The sequence below is a fragment of the Rosa chinensis genome, chromosome 5, assembly GCF_002994745.2.
Source record: "Rosa chinensis cultivar Old Blush chromosome 5, RchiOBHm-V2, whole genome shotgun sequence".
NCBI lineage: Eukaryota > Viridiplantae > Streptophyta > Magnoliopsida > Rosales > Rosaceae > Rosa > Rosa chinensis.
Window position 1 is genome coordinate 24,504,108 of NC_037092.1, and position 15,604 is coordinate 24,519,711.

General features: G+C 42.3%; 1 protein-coding gene across 3 annotated transcripts; it reads left to right on the forward strand.

The window, feature by feature from the left end:
- The first annotated feature begins 300 nt into the window (after positions 1–300).
- Positions 301–4,852, forward strand: LOC112167875 (UDP-N-acetylglucosamine 1-carboxyvinyltransferase). 3 transcript variants are annotated; one of them, XR_005800466.1, is made up of 5 exons: positions 301–753; positions 2,412–2,562; positions 2,700–3,771; positions 3,884–4,087; positions 4,229–4,852. XR_005800466.1 is itself a non-coding variant. In XM_024304965.2 (5 exons), the coding sequence occupies exons 3-5, from the start codon at positions 3,188–3,190 to the stop codon at positions 4,077–4,079; spliced, it is 348 nt and encodes a 115-aa protein (XP_024160733.1). In that variant the 5' UTR covers positions 302–753; positions 2,412–2,562; positions 2,700–3,187; the 3' UTR covers positions 4,080–4,198. The 3 variants fall into 3 exon arrangements, 2 of the variants coding, with proteins under 2 accessions (XP_024160733.1, XP_040362935.1); XM_024304965.2 differs by lacking the exon at positions 4,229–4,852 and having other exon boundaries at positions 302–753; positions 2,700–3,260; positions 3,693–3,771; positions 3,884–4,198; XM_040507001.1 differs by lacking the exon at positions 4,229–4,852 and having other exon boundaries at positions 304–753; positions 3,884–4,198.
- Positions 4,853–15,604: the final 10,752 nt, after the last annotated feature.

Consider the following 15,604-nt stretch of genomic DNA (forward strand, 5'->3'; position numbering starts at 1 on the left):
GAGCAACCTCCTCCACAGATCACTAGTTTGTTGTTAGATGATTTGTGTGGAGTCCTTAGATACAGGAAAGTTGTAACAGACATTGGCTGAGGTTGGGTTGTGTTTTTTTTTTTTTTGGTTTCTTTTTGGGTCCTTTGAACCCCACTTATCCAAGAAAAATAAAAAATAAAACTAGGTCTCAATATTGAAGCTTTTGTTGTTTTCTCAGCACTTGGCGGCAACTTAAACTAATGGCTACCTGTTTTGTCTTCAACCTTTTAACTTCTCCAAAACCCCCTACTCCACTCCCTCCTAAACCCACTTAAACCCCAACAACACGAACCCGATACCCGAACCCAAATCCAAACCCCTTAACCAAAGCTCATCATCACCGGCCCTTCCAAGCTCTCCGGCCATGTACCCATCAGTGGCTCCAAGAACTCAGCCTTGCCCATTCTCGCAGCTACCCTTTGCTGCGCAGGCACTTCAGTCATTCACAATGTGCCCAATTTGTCAGATACTCGCACAATGACTTCTGTCTTAGCCTCTCTGGGTGCTAAAGTTTTTTATCAGCGAAATCATGGTTGACACTGTGGGATTACATCTGTTGAGCCTAATTCGGAAGATCCGAGGTGGGTTTTTCGTTCTTGGGCCGTTGGTAGCCCGGTTCGGTGAGGCTGTGGTTGCATTACCCGGTGGCTGTGACAATGGGGCTAGACCGGTGGACCTTTACATTCGGGGTCTTCAAGCTCTTGGTGCTGTTGTGGAGATGAAGTAAGTTTCTTTCTCTTTGCTTTAGCCGATTTCGGAAATGTACTTGGCTTTGATGCATCTACTAGTTCCATAGAAATGCTCACAGAATTTTGAATAAGATTTGCATGAGATTAAGCATATATAGTGGAGATTGTAGCAGAGATTGTATGGTCACTTTATGATGAATTAGTTGACTTGAATTTGATTGTGTTGCAAAAATTTGTGCTACTGTTAGGAGTGGTACTAGATGGACTATTTTGAAGAATTGGGGTAAGAGTAGTAATGTAGTATGATATGCAAGGCGACACTGGTGTGTGATTTTCTAACTACATTGTGTAGAAGTATAGCACATTTAGAACTGACTTACTCAATACTGTTATGGATGGTTATGCTGTTGTTCAAGCTATTTCCATTTTAGGTATTTTTCATTGTCAGATCCAGCAGTACCTTGCTTATAATATGATGAGTCAGTAAAGGAAACAAACTGGAGGGGTGATTTCTTTTTCTATTTTTCTTTCTTTTTATCTCCCAAGTCCCATGTAAGGAATGAAACCATGTGTTACTGTGGTAGATAGGTCACAAATTTCATCTCTTGAAAGTGTTTCCCTCGAAGCAAAGCATATTTTCTTTATTAGTCAGCAGATTGGGACATAATGTGTTATGAATCTTATGATGATTACATACCCTCTCATGATTTTTCTTTCTGATAACCATCCTACGGAGCATATCTTTTTCTGTTAACCATCTCAAAAAGCATATCTCACTGTGAACCATTTCAATTTCATATAGTGACTGTCCACCATCTTCAATAATTTTCAACTTTTTGTCAGGAACTGCTTTTGTAGTGCTCGGAGTTCACTGTTCTAAATGTTCTTATTAGTGTTTAGATACTGGATGATGCAACAACTAGATGCTTTGATATTCATTATACCATTGATCAAAACATTTGGAGTTAAAAGCTCTCTCTCTCTTTTTTTTTGTTTCTCCAAAGCTCATTACATTTAAGTCGTGAATCGATATGGCTATTAGACTCCTTTTTTTCCTGTGCAGGAGTAAAATTTCTCCTTCACAGGAGTTCAGGAGGTCCATGGGGAGTTGCTGCACTAAATTTAACATAATTTATGTATTCTCCCTTCTGTGTTTTTAATTGATAAAGTGCCTTCTTTTAACCACCAAGGTTTTAATTTCATATATCTTTGATGTCTTACACCGTTACACTATACTTGCTACGTATTACATGGCCCATGGGGTGCTACTAGTGCATTCTTAAAAGAGAGACCACTTGCTAAATGTTCATGTGAATTAAACTCTCTGGTTTATGTGGCGTGTGAGATGATTAATTATAGTTACACTTGTATATAGTTTTTGTCTAGAAAAGAGACTAAGATGCCATCTAAGGTTGAAGGTATAACGTAAGCACATTTATGTTGTTAAATTACCGCAAACCAGTTACAAGTACAAAATTAAATTGCTAATCTCAGCTATGGTAGCTTTGGCAAATTTTTATGTTAGTGACTGTTATTCTACATGACTTGCCTGTTTCCTTAGTCAGTAACACTTGTTTTTATGATTAACCCATAGTAAAGTTTAGCCAATTGCATTGGTATTCAACTAGTTACATGGTCTATCATCTATGAATGGTGAGATGAGTTGATCAAGTAAATTTCTGTGATACATAGGGATGGCAAAGTTCAGGCATATGCATTAAATGGAAGAGGATTGGTCGGGGGAAGTTTCCAACTTGATTACCCTAGCGTTGGGGCAACAGAAACCCTTCTGATGGCTGCATGTATGGCTGATGGAACAACTATACTGTCCAGTGTTGCCAGAGTATGATTAGTGAATCTCTCTGAAGTTTTGATTTCTGATTGTGATGATAATGGAAAATGTTCAAGTGTTTTTGTTTGCTGTCTAATGGATTTTATTAAGTGACCTGTTTTCGGACTTTTTGCTAACATTAACCACAGGAACCAGTGGTTGATCTTGCTAGATTTCTGACTAAAAGTGGGGCCTGTGTGGAAGGAGCAGGAAGCAACAAAGCTTGTCATCAAGGGAAAATCTCATTTTCATGGTTGTAAATGTACTATTGCACCTGATCGTATTGAAGCAGGCACGTTTTTGCTTGCTGCAGCTATTGCTCGCTCATTCATTTCAATTTCACCTATCATTCCTTCCCAAGTTTCCTGTCTGATGCAAAAACTCTTGGCCACTGGTTGCAAAATAAGGCAATGCTCTCATGATACCTTGGAAGTATGTTAAATTGTTTTATAAATAGCTTTGGTCCCATTTTGTTTGCTCTGCTTATCTGCCTCTTGTGGTAATTTAATTTCATGCTGTGGTATATTTCTTTATTACTTCAGTTTCAGCAGTGTCTCAATGTGGTGAGAATTTGCGAGGTTTTGAGGTTAAGACAGGGCCAATTCCCGGGTTTCCTACAGATCTCCAACCGCAAACAATGGCCCTGCTAACCACGTGCAATAGTTTAAGTCCTGTAGAAGAGTCTGTATTTGAAAAGCGCATGGCAAATGGTATGTGGTATATACTATGTGCATTCGCATTTGTATTATATATGCAGATTCTCAATTAATGAAGGTGTGGATCATTGAGGGTTCATGATCTTATTAGCCACATAGTATGCACGTGTCCATGCATGTTTGTGTCTGTGTACATGCATACATACATAATAAACACACATAATGGGGCATTAAGGTGTGTACATCTATGTTGTCGAGTCTTGTTCTAAACCCTTACACTGTCTCCAGTTTTTCTTTTATAATTGGTTTTTGATAGTTTTAAAAAAGAGTACAAGGAGGAAATACTTAATTCTTATCCCCTGTATTCTTTTATAGACATTCCTTCTTTGTTTTTCTGTCTGGAAAGATGATAATATTTGTTACAAATGACGCTACTTGCATTGACCTATTGACCTATTGTCATACATGTTCCCTGCTTTATACTAGTAAACGAACTGCGGAAGCTTGGAGCAAAAATTCAAGTCTGTGCAAGCTCTGCTCTGGTTTTCGGGAAAGATAATAGAAGGTATGCAAAATCCTTTAAAATATTTCTCTTAATTTTATTTATTTTCTTACTGTTTTCTCTTCTTTTTCAATTGCAAACTAAATGGCGCTAATGGTTTCTATTCTGCTGGCAGTGGTTTGTCTGGTTCCTGCCTTGCTGCAACTGACCTCAGAGGTGGGATATCATTGGTATTAGCTGCATTGGCTGCAGAAGGTACTACTGAGATCAGCAGTGTTGCTCATATTGACCGTGGTTATGAGAATGTAGATACACAACTTCATATGCTGGGAGCCGATATCAAAAGATTAACGGCCCCTGCTTCTTCCTAGTGGAACAAGTACATAATTCTTCCCATTATAATTTCTTATCTTTCTGGACAATTGGACCCATTGTGACTGACGAGGATTTTGACAAAACTACTCTTTCGCTTGCTAAATATCGTGTTTCAAAGCCAGGCTAAGAATGGGTTGTGCGACAGGTGACAGGGCTATACATACACATCAGAGTGAAGAAGATTCTAAGATGGTTATAGTAGTGTCACAGGTTAAAGGTCCTTAGGTTCTTTATAGCTGTACAGTGGAAACCCCCAAACCTACATCATTCAAGGCTTCATCACCCTTCTCCATATAAGCCCATTCACAAATTCGATCTCAAGTTCAGCTATTGACAAAGCTGTATTTTTGGGAGATAGAGGTGCCTGCACATCCTTGATCTATTTTCTTTGTTGCTTTTCAAACATTTCATCAACTTTGTTTCTCTTCTCGTGTTCATGCTCTTATAATTTTTTTTCAGTTTCGGCCTAATGTTTGTTGAATTATTCTCCTGTCCAGGAGGAATTTGGTTAGGCTTTAGAGTGAAATTGCTCTCCTACAAATTCTTCTGGCTGACTTCAACCTCCCATAGAAGACTCTTCATTTGAGGATTTGGTGATGGCAAATCCCATACAGTAAATGGCCAGCTATTTGAATATAGAAATGGTTCAATATTGCTAGATCATTATTGGAATTGATGTTTTTGTTAGATCCAACTTGTTGATATCAATATTGTTGATTGATTTGACTTTAAGACTTAAAGTGAACAACTATAAGTTATAACTATTGCTACTTACAGTGTAACGTCATGGACCTAAATTTTACCGTTTACTAGTCATTTGGAAGGGAAACGACAATTTCTTTCACTTTTTACTTGTTTAGATACTTTTAGTGGCCCTAAAAGTTGACTTTTCGTTCGGGTCAAAATTTGAGGAAACTTCCTTCATGAAAATTGTAGAGGACGTTAAACTGAGCGCGTGCATATGTGGTACGTAAATATTGGAGTTCGTATGTGAAAGTTATAAGCGAAAGATTAAAGTTACTGTTTACGGTTACTGTTCATGGTAAGTTTCTATAAATAGCCGAGTTACTGTGGTAATTTTCCATTTTTGGAAACCTACCCGGCTCTTTCTCTCTCCTCTCCCCCGACCCTTTCTTCCCTTCTGTCCGGTTTCTTCTTCCTCCGATATCTCCCTTCTCCGGCCGACCCACGACGGAATCTGGGCACCGGCAAGCTCGTCTCCTCCTCCTTGTCATGCCTGTGGTGGTGTTTTGCGGCGGCTCGACCGGAGGAGCTCGGAATTGAGCCGCGAAGATTACGGTAGCCGAACGGAGGTTTCATCGATTTCCGGCGATTCCGGCCATATCCGGCCACCAAACTGGCGTCGAAGGATCGGTTTTTGCCAAGGATCATTTCGCCCCTATCCTCAAGTCAAGATTTTCAGTGTGGAGGTCGAATCGAAGAGTTCAAATCCTAGGGTTTTTGGGATTTTCTGGAAAAATTTCACCGGCCGGTTTCAACTGTTTAAAGGTAAAATTGGGATGTGTTGTAGTTGAGAAAATTGATCAGTGTGTTGAGTAGGTGCTACTATCAAAATATGGTGGCCATCAGAGGTAGTGGCCGCCGGCGCGTGGGGTCCACGCTCTGCCACTGTTGGCGGTGCGTGGAGGCGTGTGTGGGCAGTGTTTTAATTTCAGTTTTTAGCCCTTTAAATTGTATAAATGTTGTGGAGCTTGTATGTGAAGTTTGGTGAATTTTGGAAGAGTTTGGATATGTTTGTGAATTCCCGAAGTTTGGAAGTTTTGGTTGTCGAATTGTGGGAATCCGATCTTCGGGTTTCCTTTGTTCCGATATGGAATACTTTAATCGACGGAGATAGATTAATGGTGAAGTTTGGATTGAATCCGGAAAGAAATGGAGATGTGGGATTTCGTAGGGTTTTGGGATTCAGTATAGAATCGTACTTGTTTATCGAATTATTGTTTACGAAATATAATTGTGTACAGGACGAGGTACCGACCCATCGCTTGACGAGGATCCTTACGCTTGGGTACCACGTTAGCCGCATACTGTGAGTGGACTTTTATTCTTCAAAGAATAATGCATGCATTTAATTAATTGGTTCCGAGGTTATAATTTGATTATCGTATTACCTTCCGAGCATATGGTTATTTTTTCAGAAATGGTTTTGGTTATTTGATTATTTGAAGATTTTATGGCGTGTGGGGTCACGTCATTGGATTATGCTTATCTTCTCTTATTTATTTATTTCCGATGTGATTTCCGGATTTATACTATTTATATTATATTTATATTCGGCGATTTGAGATTTTTATGAGATTTTCGAAATGAGATTTCGATGGAGTTAGTCTTTATATTTATTTATCTCCTATTTATTTTTGAACTTGAGATTATCTTGGCGTGTGGGACACGTCGTTGGAAATTCATTTACGAGAGTTGGGGAAGTTTTATGGATTTATGTGGTTTTCGGATTTTCTTTTGCCATACTTTGGGTGACTTATCATTGCTAGCTTTGATCTTCCGCCTTTCTGGCGAGGTGATGGGATCACCGAAGCCCTCCGCCTTTGTGGAGCTGGTTACTGTCTCTGTGACAGTAATTCTGAAGCCCAGTATCCTATCGCTACACATAGTGGCGTAAGGGTATATTACGGGAGTAATGGGAGTACTTTAGCCTGGGAGGCTATCACCCGAGCCTGGGAGGCTCACTCGTATGACTATCGTCTTCCCCTACTCATTATACTATTTTCGACTAGCGGGGCTAGTCCGATTTATTTTAGCCAGCGGGGCTGGTTTTATTTCCTTGAGTATCAGAGTTTTAACCTTTTCTTTTAATCGTTTGTGACTAGCGGGGCTAGTCGGTTTTTATGAGCGGAACTCCTCTTGTTTTATTTTCGTTAATCATTGCATGCATCGGGAACTTTTTAAAGAAATAAATGTGGGAAAGTATAAAATCCCTTTTGTTTGAAATTGTTTATTTTTGTCCACTCACGCTAACGTTCTTTTATGTACTTTCCCCTGGGCCCTTCGGTTTCAAATGCCCAGTTTGCAGTGTAGCTGTTCGGCTTTAGGAGTTGAGTAGCACCACCGCTGTCATCTATCCCTCGTAGGTTACTTGCTAACCTACTATGTGTATCGTTGTTCTTTTGGTTCTAGACTGCTCTGATAACCTTGAGATTGTTTTTTGTATTAATATTGTAACCTATGACTTGGTTGTAATTTGAGTTAATTGGATAATTTGATACTCTAAATTGTGGAGTTGTGCGGTTTTGGGAGCAGGGTGGCTCCAGGAGTTTTGGGAGGGTTGTTTAGAAGTGAAATTGAAATTCTACAGGTTTTGGGTTGCCCATTTTTAAGGGAGGTTATGCCGAAATTTTTGGTAAACCTTCTTTAAAGGTGGGTCCAGCGGGGCCACTTCGGATTCCAGGGTGGAATCCGGGGCGGACCCTATCATACAGAGAGATAAGTAATCTCGATCAGATAACAAATGACATTAATTGTTATGGTTAACCATAAGATGAAACTTTTTAAACTTAGGGCTGGAAGACGGAGTCTAGCTGGGGCGGTGAGGCCCTCAAACTCATATTATTAGTTGAAGAAGAAGATACAACAAGGGGGGGCGTAAAGCCAAAATCCCGTCAACAATTACATATATTAATTCTGGTAGAGATCGACCGCAAAAGAGAAAAAAATATGAACTAAAATGCTAAGTACTCAAAATCTGAACAAGAAAATCATTCCATTCACCCTCTTCCATGGTATATGGCTGGTCATCCTTCACTAGCTCCCCTATAAAAGAGTCGGGCCAGTTTGCACCAACCATAACATCACTCAAGTGGCCTCCATACAGATCGACTTCCCCTGGTGTCAAGATACCCTCTTCAGCTGGCATTTGCTGCAACTGATTTTTATCTTGGTCACTCATTATTTCATTAGCTGAAAATAATGTTGGTATCTGACATTGTTGGCCCAAATTTTCTTCGCTTGGTTGAGGTTCAGCTGGCAGCAAGAATTGTTGTTGATCATATCATTTTTCTAGATGAGGGAAATCCAATAATGATGGTGCTGGCACATTATCATCCTTGACATAATCTTCGAGCATCTCCTGATTCTCTTCTTCTTGCCTTAATTTTCTCTTCTTCTTTTCCGGTAGTATGTCGTTCTTCCTGAGTAAACAAAGAGAGTATGCATTCTTATTTACTTGTTTCTGCTTGTGCAGGAGTTGCGACTCAGCAAGTTCAAACTCGTACATGATCCAGCGACCATGATGCACAGAGCTCGTATTCTTGTAGGTGTAGGTTTTCTTGAAACCAAGAAGAGTAGTTGTTGGCTGCTGATTCTAATCAAGAAGATAAATCTCCTTGGCTGCGTCCAGGCCTTTCCATGTACCACTCCCAACTTTTCTCCTTATACGCGAGGCTTTTGCACTCACCTTCTTCTTTTTGGTAAAGAAGTAGAGATCTTTGTTCCTTCTCAAGTCGTTTGCCCTTCTTGCTTCATATCTTTCCCATATATTCCAAGGTTCTTGCTCACCATAAAGATCCAACTCGCAAATAAGGGCTTCTTTTCCGGGTACCTCCTCTCCATTCACCTTGGGTTTAAGGTAGTACATGAGAAGTTCATCTTCCATGGGGCAAAACCTTTGGCCCGGAAGAAGCATATAGCCACCCTCCATTAATGGAAGTTGGTTGTTTCGATCTGCTGGGTCTTTTAATTTTAAAGAACCTGAGACTGAAAATTCAACTTGAGAAAACCTAAGGAGATCGAGAGTGTAAGATCGAATAACTGGGACTCGCTGCTAAAAAAGATTGGTGCCCTAATTAGCGTGAAGACTGCGGATGAAATTTAGAAACTAAGGACTTGTGGAAACCACTATGAATCAGGGTGAATTTATAGAAACTCAAAACTTGATCGACAAGAACCGACTTTGCAGGGGTTTATACGTATGTGGACCAATCAGATTCCAATAAATGGCTTCTTTTTTTTTAAATGGAGAGAGGATAGAGGAAAGGGAGTGGCAATGTCGTCTGGAAAAGGGATCCTCCAAACGATGCCGTTTAGAAATAGTAAATAATATTTATTTGTAAATTAGAGGGGTTTATTGATTATATATGAGGGGTTTATTGATTATTTTTTAAACCGACCTTGGGTTTAAGGTAGTACATGAGGGGTTTATTGATTATTTTTTCTTTCTTATTGATTTTTTTGAATTATTGTAAATAATTTTTATTTGTAAATTTTATTGATATATATATATATATATATATGTTGTGATCAATGAATTTTTATTGATCTTCACCTACAGTGGCGGATCCAGGATCCGAGACTTGTCTAGGCTAATTAGAAGTACACTAATATTTTTTTTTATTTTTTTTTATTGAGGTTTGGAACCCACATGAAAACAAAATTACCAAAAGCAAATCCTAAACATGATCGCAGGTCTAAAATTTGAACTGATGCACTGGAATATAGAGCAAAGCATGTTAAAACCACACACATCCTAAACAAGATCGCAGGTTTAAAATTTGAACTAATGCGCTAGAATACTTCATAGGAACACACTAAAGGAGTTAACTTGCTGGTGTTTTACACAGTTTATATAAAGATTAAGGTACCTCAAATAGTGCGAGAGTGAAGAGAGAGAGAGAGAGAGAGAGAGAGAGAGAGAGAGAGAGAGAGAGAGAGAGGAAAGGGAGTGGCAATGTTGTAGTTTAATAATTAGGTTTAGGGCAAAATGGTCATTTGATGTGAAATTTTGTAGGTGAGATTAAAAATCTATTGCTAGGGTAAATGGAATAACTTTGTCTCATTTTGGTGCCTTTTTTTTTTTTTTGGGATATATGGGGGCCAAAAGGCCTAACAAAAGCAAAGAACAAATTACATCTAAGAATTTATAATCCTAATTCTAGGACTTTCACACAAGTCATCAAGCAAGCTAGAAATAACTTGTGGAGGGGGTTGCTCCATGAATTGAGCTCCAATCTCTGCATCCAAACCAGTTTTGGAGAGAATGTCGGCAACCTGATTTAATTCATGATAGACATGCTTAAGATCATAGTTGTGCAATTGTCTTTGGAGAGCCTGGCAACAATCAATAATAGTTTTTAAGGGGTGCTAATCATCCACACCTTGCTGAACTAGGGAAACTAACACATGAGAATCACTTTCCACTAGAAGATGACGACAATGATGGGAGAGAGCCATTTGTGGTCCCAAAAGTAATCCCCAAGCTTCCTTTTGAAGGACAGAACCGCAACCAAGGTTAGCATAAAACCCAGAAATCCAAGCACCAGTGAAATCTCTCAAGACACCACCAGCACCAATTTTCCCATTAAGATTTCTAGCACCATCAACATTTAATTTAAAGTAATGCTCAAGAGGTTTCTTCCACAACAAACTAACACAAGTTTTACTGGACTGTTGAGGCTTGAAAGTATTAGCAGATTTCCATTCCCTGGCAGAATCAATAACAACTTGGGTGACTTTTGTGAATGACAGTGTAATACTTGAGTGACCAAAATGATATATTTGAAACTTGAGTGACCAAGTGTCGAATGAGTCATAGTTGAGTGACCATTTGTGAAATTCTCCCTTATTAAATTTCAATTGTAATTTTATTCTTTCTGCTTACAAAAAGTGATTTTACAAATCCTCCTTGGAACACTGACCTAAGGCGTTGACTTGCTTAAGAATTTAAAAAAAAAAAAAAAAAAAAAAAGTGAAAGTTTATAAATTCGACATGCAAAAGTACTTCTTTACCGATCAATCAATCGTTGAACTGTGAAATGTATCTAAATAGTAGGAAAAAACCTAGTTTGAGCCGTCAACTCTCTCTCTAAAAACCTAGGGTTAGGGTTTCAGTTCAGTGCTTCTCCTTGTCAATAAGATGTCTTCTGTTGATGCAATGGCTGCTAGACTAGCCTCCTCTCTTGCTATCACTGAAGGCAAGAGGCCGATTGATTTGCGACCTACGCAGGGTAAGGGTTTGCGACAGGCAAACATATTCTTGGTGGGCAAGCTCCTCACTGCTCGGGATTTCAAGGTCAAGTCTTTCATGGGGATGTTTTGCAACGCCAGGAGGGTTAATGGGTCGTTGCAGGTGGAGGAAGCTAAAGGGAAGAGGGTGTTATTCACACTGTCGGATCCGTCTGATCGAGTTCGGATATGGTGGGGTGCCCCATGGGGGTATAATCACGCGCCGGTGGCTCTAGCTTTGTATGATGGTATCATGCCGGTGGAGAAAGTGCCCCTAGCCATGGCATCATATTGGATAACTCTTCAGGGAATACCACCAGCGTTTCGGTATGAACGTGTCATGACCATGATCAGCTACACGCTGGGGGATTTTCAAGAAATTGAAAAGAATGCTAAGAAGACTGGGAAACTCCAGATTAGGGTTGAGATACCTTTGAATAAACCATTGCCTTTCAAGCGGTGGTACTTGGTGGAAGATGCAGTCGAGTTTCGCTGTCAATTCCGTTATGACAAGCTTTTCGGAAGATGCTCTGTATGTGGATTAGTCACACATGTGGGTTTGCCATGCTCCGGACCGGCGCTGGATGAAGACGATGATGAAGCCGAGAGAATTGTTTTGGGGTCCCAGAACACGGTGTCAGAGATGAACGGTGGGGGCTCGCCGGGAGTTTGGACGGGGTCAACATAGGGGCATGCTAGTGGTAGTGGGCTCACTATTAGTGTAAGAGCTAGGGTTACCACCGTGTCCACCGTTGGTATTGCGGACTCCAGATCCTGGTCCGAGTGGGGAACCATGTTTGAATGCTTTTTTTCCAAAGCAGAAGCGACATGTTGTGGTGCGTGAACTTCAGGGGACAGCGGAAACTCCAGAACGCATCACTGGCAAGTGTCGAGACAGAGAAGACAGCCTGACTATCTCCCCTAAGAAACTGAAATTGAGTTTGGAGGTAGGTAAGAGAAATCTCATTCTTGATTCTGAAAATCTTGGCCTGGACCTTATACAGGAGGAGACTCATTCTGGGAGTATGAAGCGGAAGCGAGGACGACCTTCTGGCAGTAGAAATAAGTCGTCGTCTAGTGGCAAGCAGCAGACCTCAAAGCATAGTGAGGGTAAGGAGAAGAATAAGTCTCCAACGATGAAGCAGTCTGTGGGGAAACACTCCAACCCGAAAGGGAAGGAGTTGGCTCTTTTTTAGTTTCTGTTACTTGGGGTAAAGCTTGTGTGAGAGTGTATGGACTTCTATGAGTCTTCTATGACGTTTCTAGTTTCTTACTTGTACCACAATTGCGTGATTGGCAAGGAAGGGCTAGTTGAATGATTTCATTTCCGTAGAGGGCAAGGTTTATACATTCTTAGATAGGCTTGCTTAAAAGCGAGCATTCCAGAGATTTTAATGATCTACTCTAGCTTAGATAGTTTAGTTCGGATTTTCTTGCCGAGTTTTGCTTTTGTAAGTTATGGTAGACTCTAGCCTATTGGCTGTTGATCTAATGAATTCAACTTCTATTTCACAAAAAAAAAAAAAAATAAATAAATAAATAGATAAATAAAATCGTTGAACTGTGAAACGTTGTTCAAATTCAATGATATTTTAGGACATGTATCGTGACACACATATTCTTTTAGTGTTGACATTTCTCAATTTCCACATAGCTAGAACTGCTAACACCAAAAGCCTTACCCAGATTCAAACTTGACCTTTGAAGCCGAGCCGGTCTGTTTCTTTCCTCTCACGTCACAGCCCTTTTGTGGGTCTAGTGTGGAAGAAGACTGAAGGTTGGGAGGAAGGAATGTAAGCCCGTAAGAGACATGTGCCCAAAAGAGTAAAAATGGCCTTGATTTATCTTCTCCCATCTCTCTGTTTGTCACCTGTAGCATCTCTCTGTTTGTCACCTGTAGGCTCTCACTAGCTAAGAAACTCGGTGAACAATTTCTTACTTATCCTTATCCTTCAAAAAGGAAGTCTCTCTGACTCTGCAAGTTCCTAATGTTGATCTGAGTGAGACTGACAAATTTGGCGATCAACTGTCGTCAGCTAAATCCTTTTGCCAACAAATTTTTGTCGGCAAAGCCTCCTAAACAAAACTTTGCCGACCAAGTTGGCAAAGCGGCATCCGAGGGTATATGTCCAGTCTCTCCCAGGACTACTTGCTATTTGTGTGCAAGTACTTCTTCAGGTCTCACTCGATGCAGAAATAAATATATAAACAAACCACATATAGTCCAAGCAAATTTTATACAGAGGTGATGTACATGCATGTCCATTTGCAAGCATAATTAGCTATAATGAGCCACGCTCATGGTACCACCAGGGGTACCAACGCCCACCATATGGGTGACTGGCGTAAAGACAGTTAGCCGGGTTACCGCCTGAGTCCCGGATCAACCCCAAAGCACCGCCGACGCGCCGCCACGCGCCGTGTCAAGATGGCATCAGAAGCTACTGAAACTGGGAACTGAAGCACCATCAGTCCCACATCGAAAACAAGGAGAAGATCATCCTCTTCCTCACCTATAAAAGGTCCTTTCCTCTCTCCTCATTTATTACGCATTCAATACTTACCTACTGTTACTTTGTCAACATAAATACATTGACTAACTTAGGCATCGGAGAGTTGAAGACCGCCCGGCGCGGTCTCCCTCTGACGCCCATTGTATTTTATTTGACAGGTAACGGGAACCACTCACAACAAAGGTATCGATCCGCCTGCCGGATCAGCGGTAACTAGGGTCCAGCTACCGCTAGACTTTTAGACATCAACATTGGCGCCGTCTGTGGGAATCCTTGAACAGAAGGTCATCCCATCACAGTTACCATGACTAACGGTAGCGGGGGAAATATCGGGGAGCAGGCAGACCAGTCCGCCGTTCCCCAACCCGCCCGCCCAGCGGTAAGCATCAACCGCGCACTATTCAACACCCCGGTCAACCCAGGCGGTGAAACAAATCCAAGCAGCAGCCGTCCCCCAGGTCAGGACCTCACCGCCTTGTATGAACTGGCGCTGGCGGACCTCCACAAAGCAAACAGAGAGCGCGAGCAGGAACGCAAGGAGAAGGCGGAGGCCCAAAACCAAGTGGCCACGCTGATGACACGTTTCGACGAGCTAAGGCGAACGCTGGACGCAAACGCCAACCCTGCACGAAGTGAGCAGTCACACAGCACCAGACACAGCCGGCCTACCGCTGGTATAGGACCCATCGTGCAAATGCAGGTACCGCTAAGCCCACCTGAGCTGGCAGGAATGGGACCACCCCCTATCCCACACCTGCCGGAGCAGGAGGCGGAGTCATCGCTGCGCACCCACCACTCGAGGACTAGAACAAGGACTGAGGGTAATCTACCCATTCCCGGGCGGGGGTTCGCTCCGCGGAACGCCCGAGCGGGCCCCGCTGGCGACGCAACCACCCAAATTTTGGAGAGGATGCAGCAGTTAGAACGGAGATTAATCCTGGCGGAGGCAGGCACCCCGGCGCCAGCCCCAAACCCACTCTTCGCGTCCAGGCCAGGCCCATTCACCGCCACAATTTTGCAAGCCGTCAGACCAGCGTTTGCAAAGACCCCAAAAATGTCACATTATAGCGGTAAGACCGATCCCTTCGTCCACATGGACACGTTCAAGAAGGTCACCAACAACAAGGGATTTGATGACGCCACCCTGTGCCACTTGTTCAGCGAAACGCTGGATAGTGAGGCAATGAGTTGGTTTTTCGAGTGTCCGCCAGGGTCCATCGACTCATTCCACGCATTATCTCATGCTTTCCTCTCTCGATTCATCTTGTTGTCCGCCGGTCATCACAACACGAGCCAGTTGTTTGGCGTCAGACAGGGAGGGGACGAATCATTGAAGGCATTCGTCACAAGATGGCGAGCGGCAGCATCTCAGTGCCGCGATCTCGATAAAACAATGGCTTCGGCGGCTTTCAAGCAGGGACTCCTCAAGGGACCATTCCTATATCACCTCAACTACAATCATCCAAATGCGGCGTATGATCACCTTATGAGTGAGGCGGTCATTCATGCCCAGGCAGAGTTTATCACATATGGAGAAACCCCACCGCCACCAGCAACACCAACAAAGTCATCTCAACCCTCCTCCAGCCATCAAGAGACCGCCAGCAAAGCCCCCACTGCACCGCCAGCTGACAAGAAGAGGGAATGGCAGCAGGGCGGTTACCAAAGCAAGAGGCAGAAAGACAACCACTACAAGGGCAACCGCCAATCCCAGGGGGACAATCGCAACAAGCAGACGGAATCCTCTCAGCGGTATGCAGTGTTCACCGTCCTCACAGCCTCGTACGAGGAGATTTACAATCAGTGCAAGGATCAGATACCACCGCCACCCTCGCCGAGATTCCCCAAAAAGGGTAAGCCAAGAAACACCGGCATGTGGTGCAAGTACCACGAGGACAGCGGTCACAATACCAACAGTTGCAACGCTCTCAAAACAACCATTGAGACCCTATACCGGGACGGCAAGATGGATCAATTCAAGGTGCGCCAACCGCCACCTGTGATTGCCAACATTGAGCCACTGGGCCGCATCAACA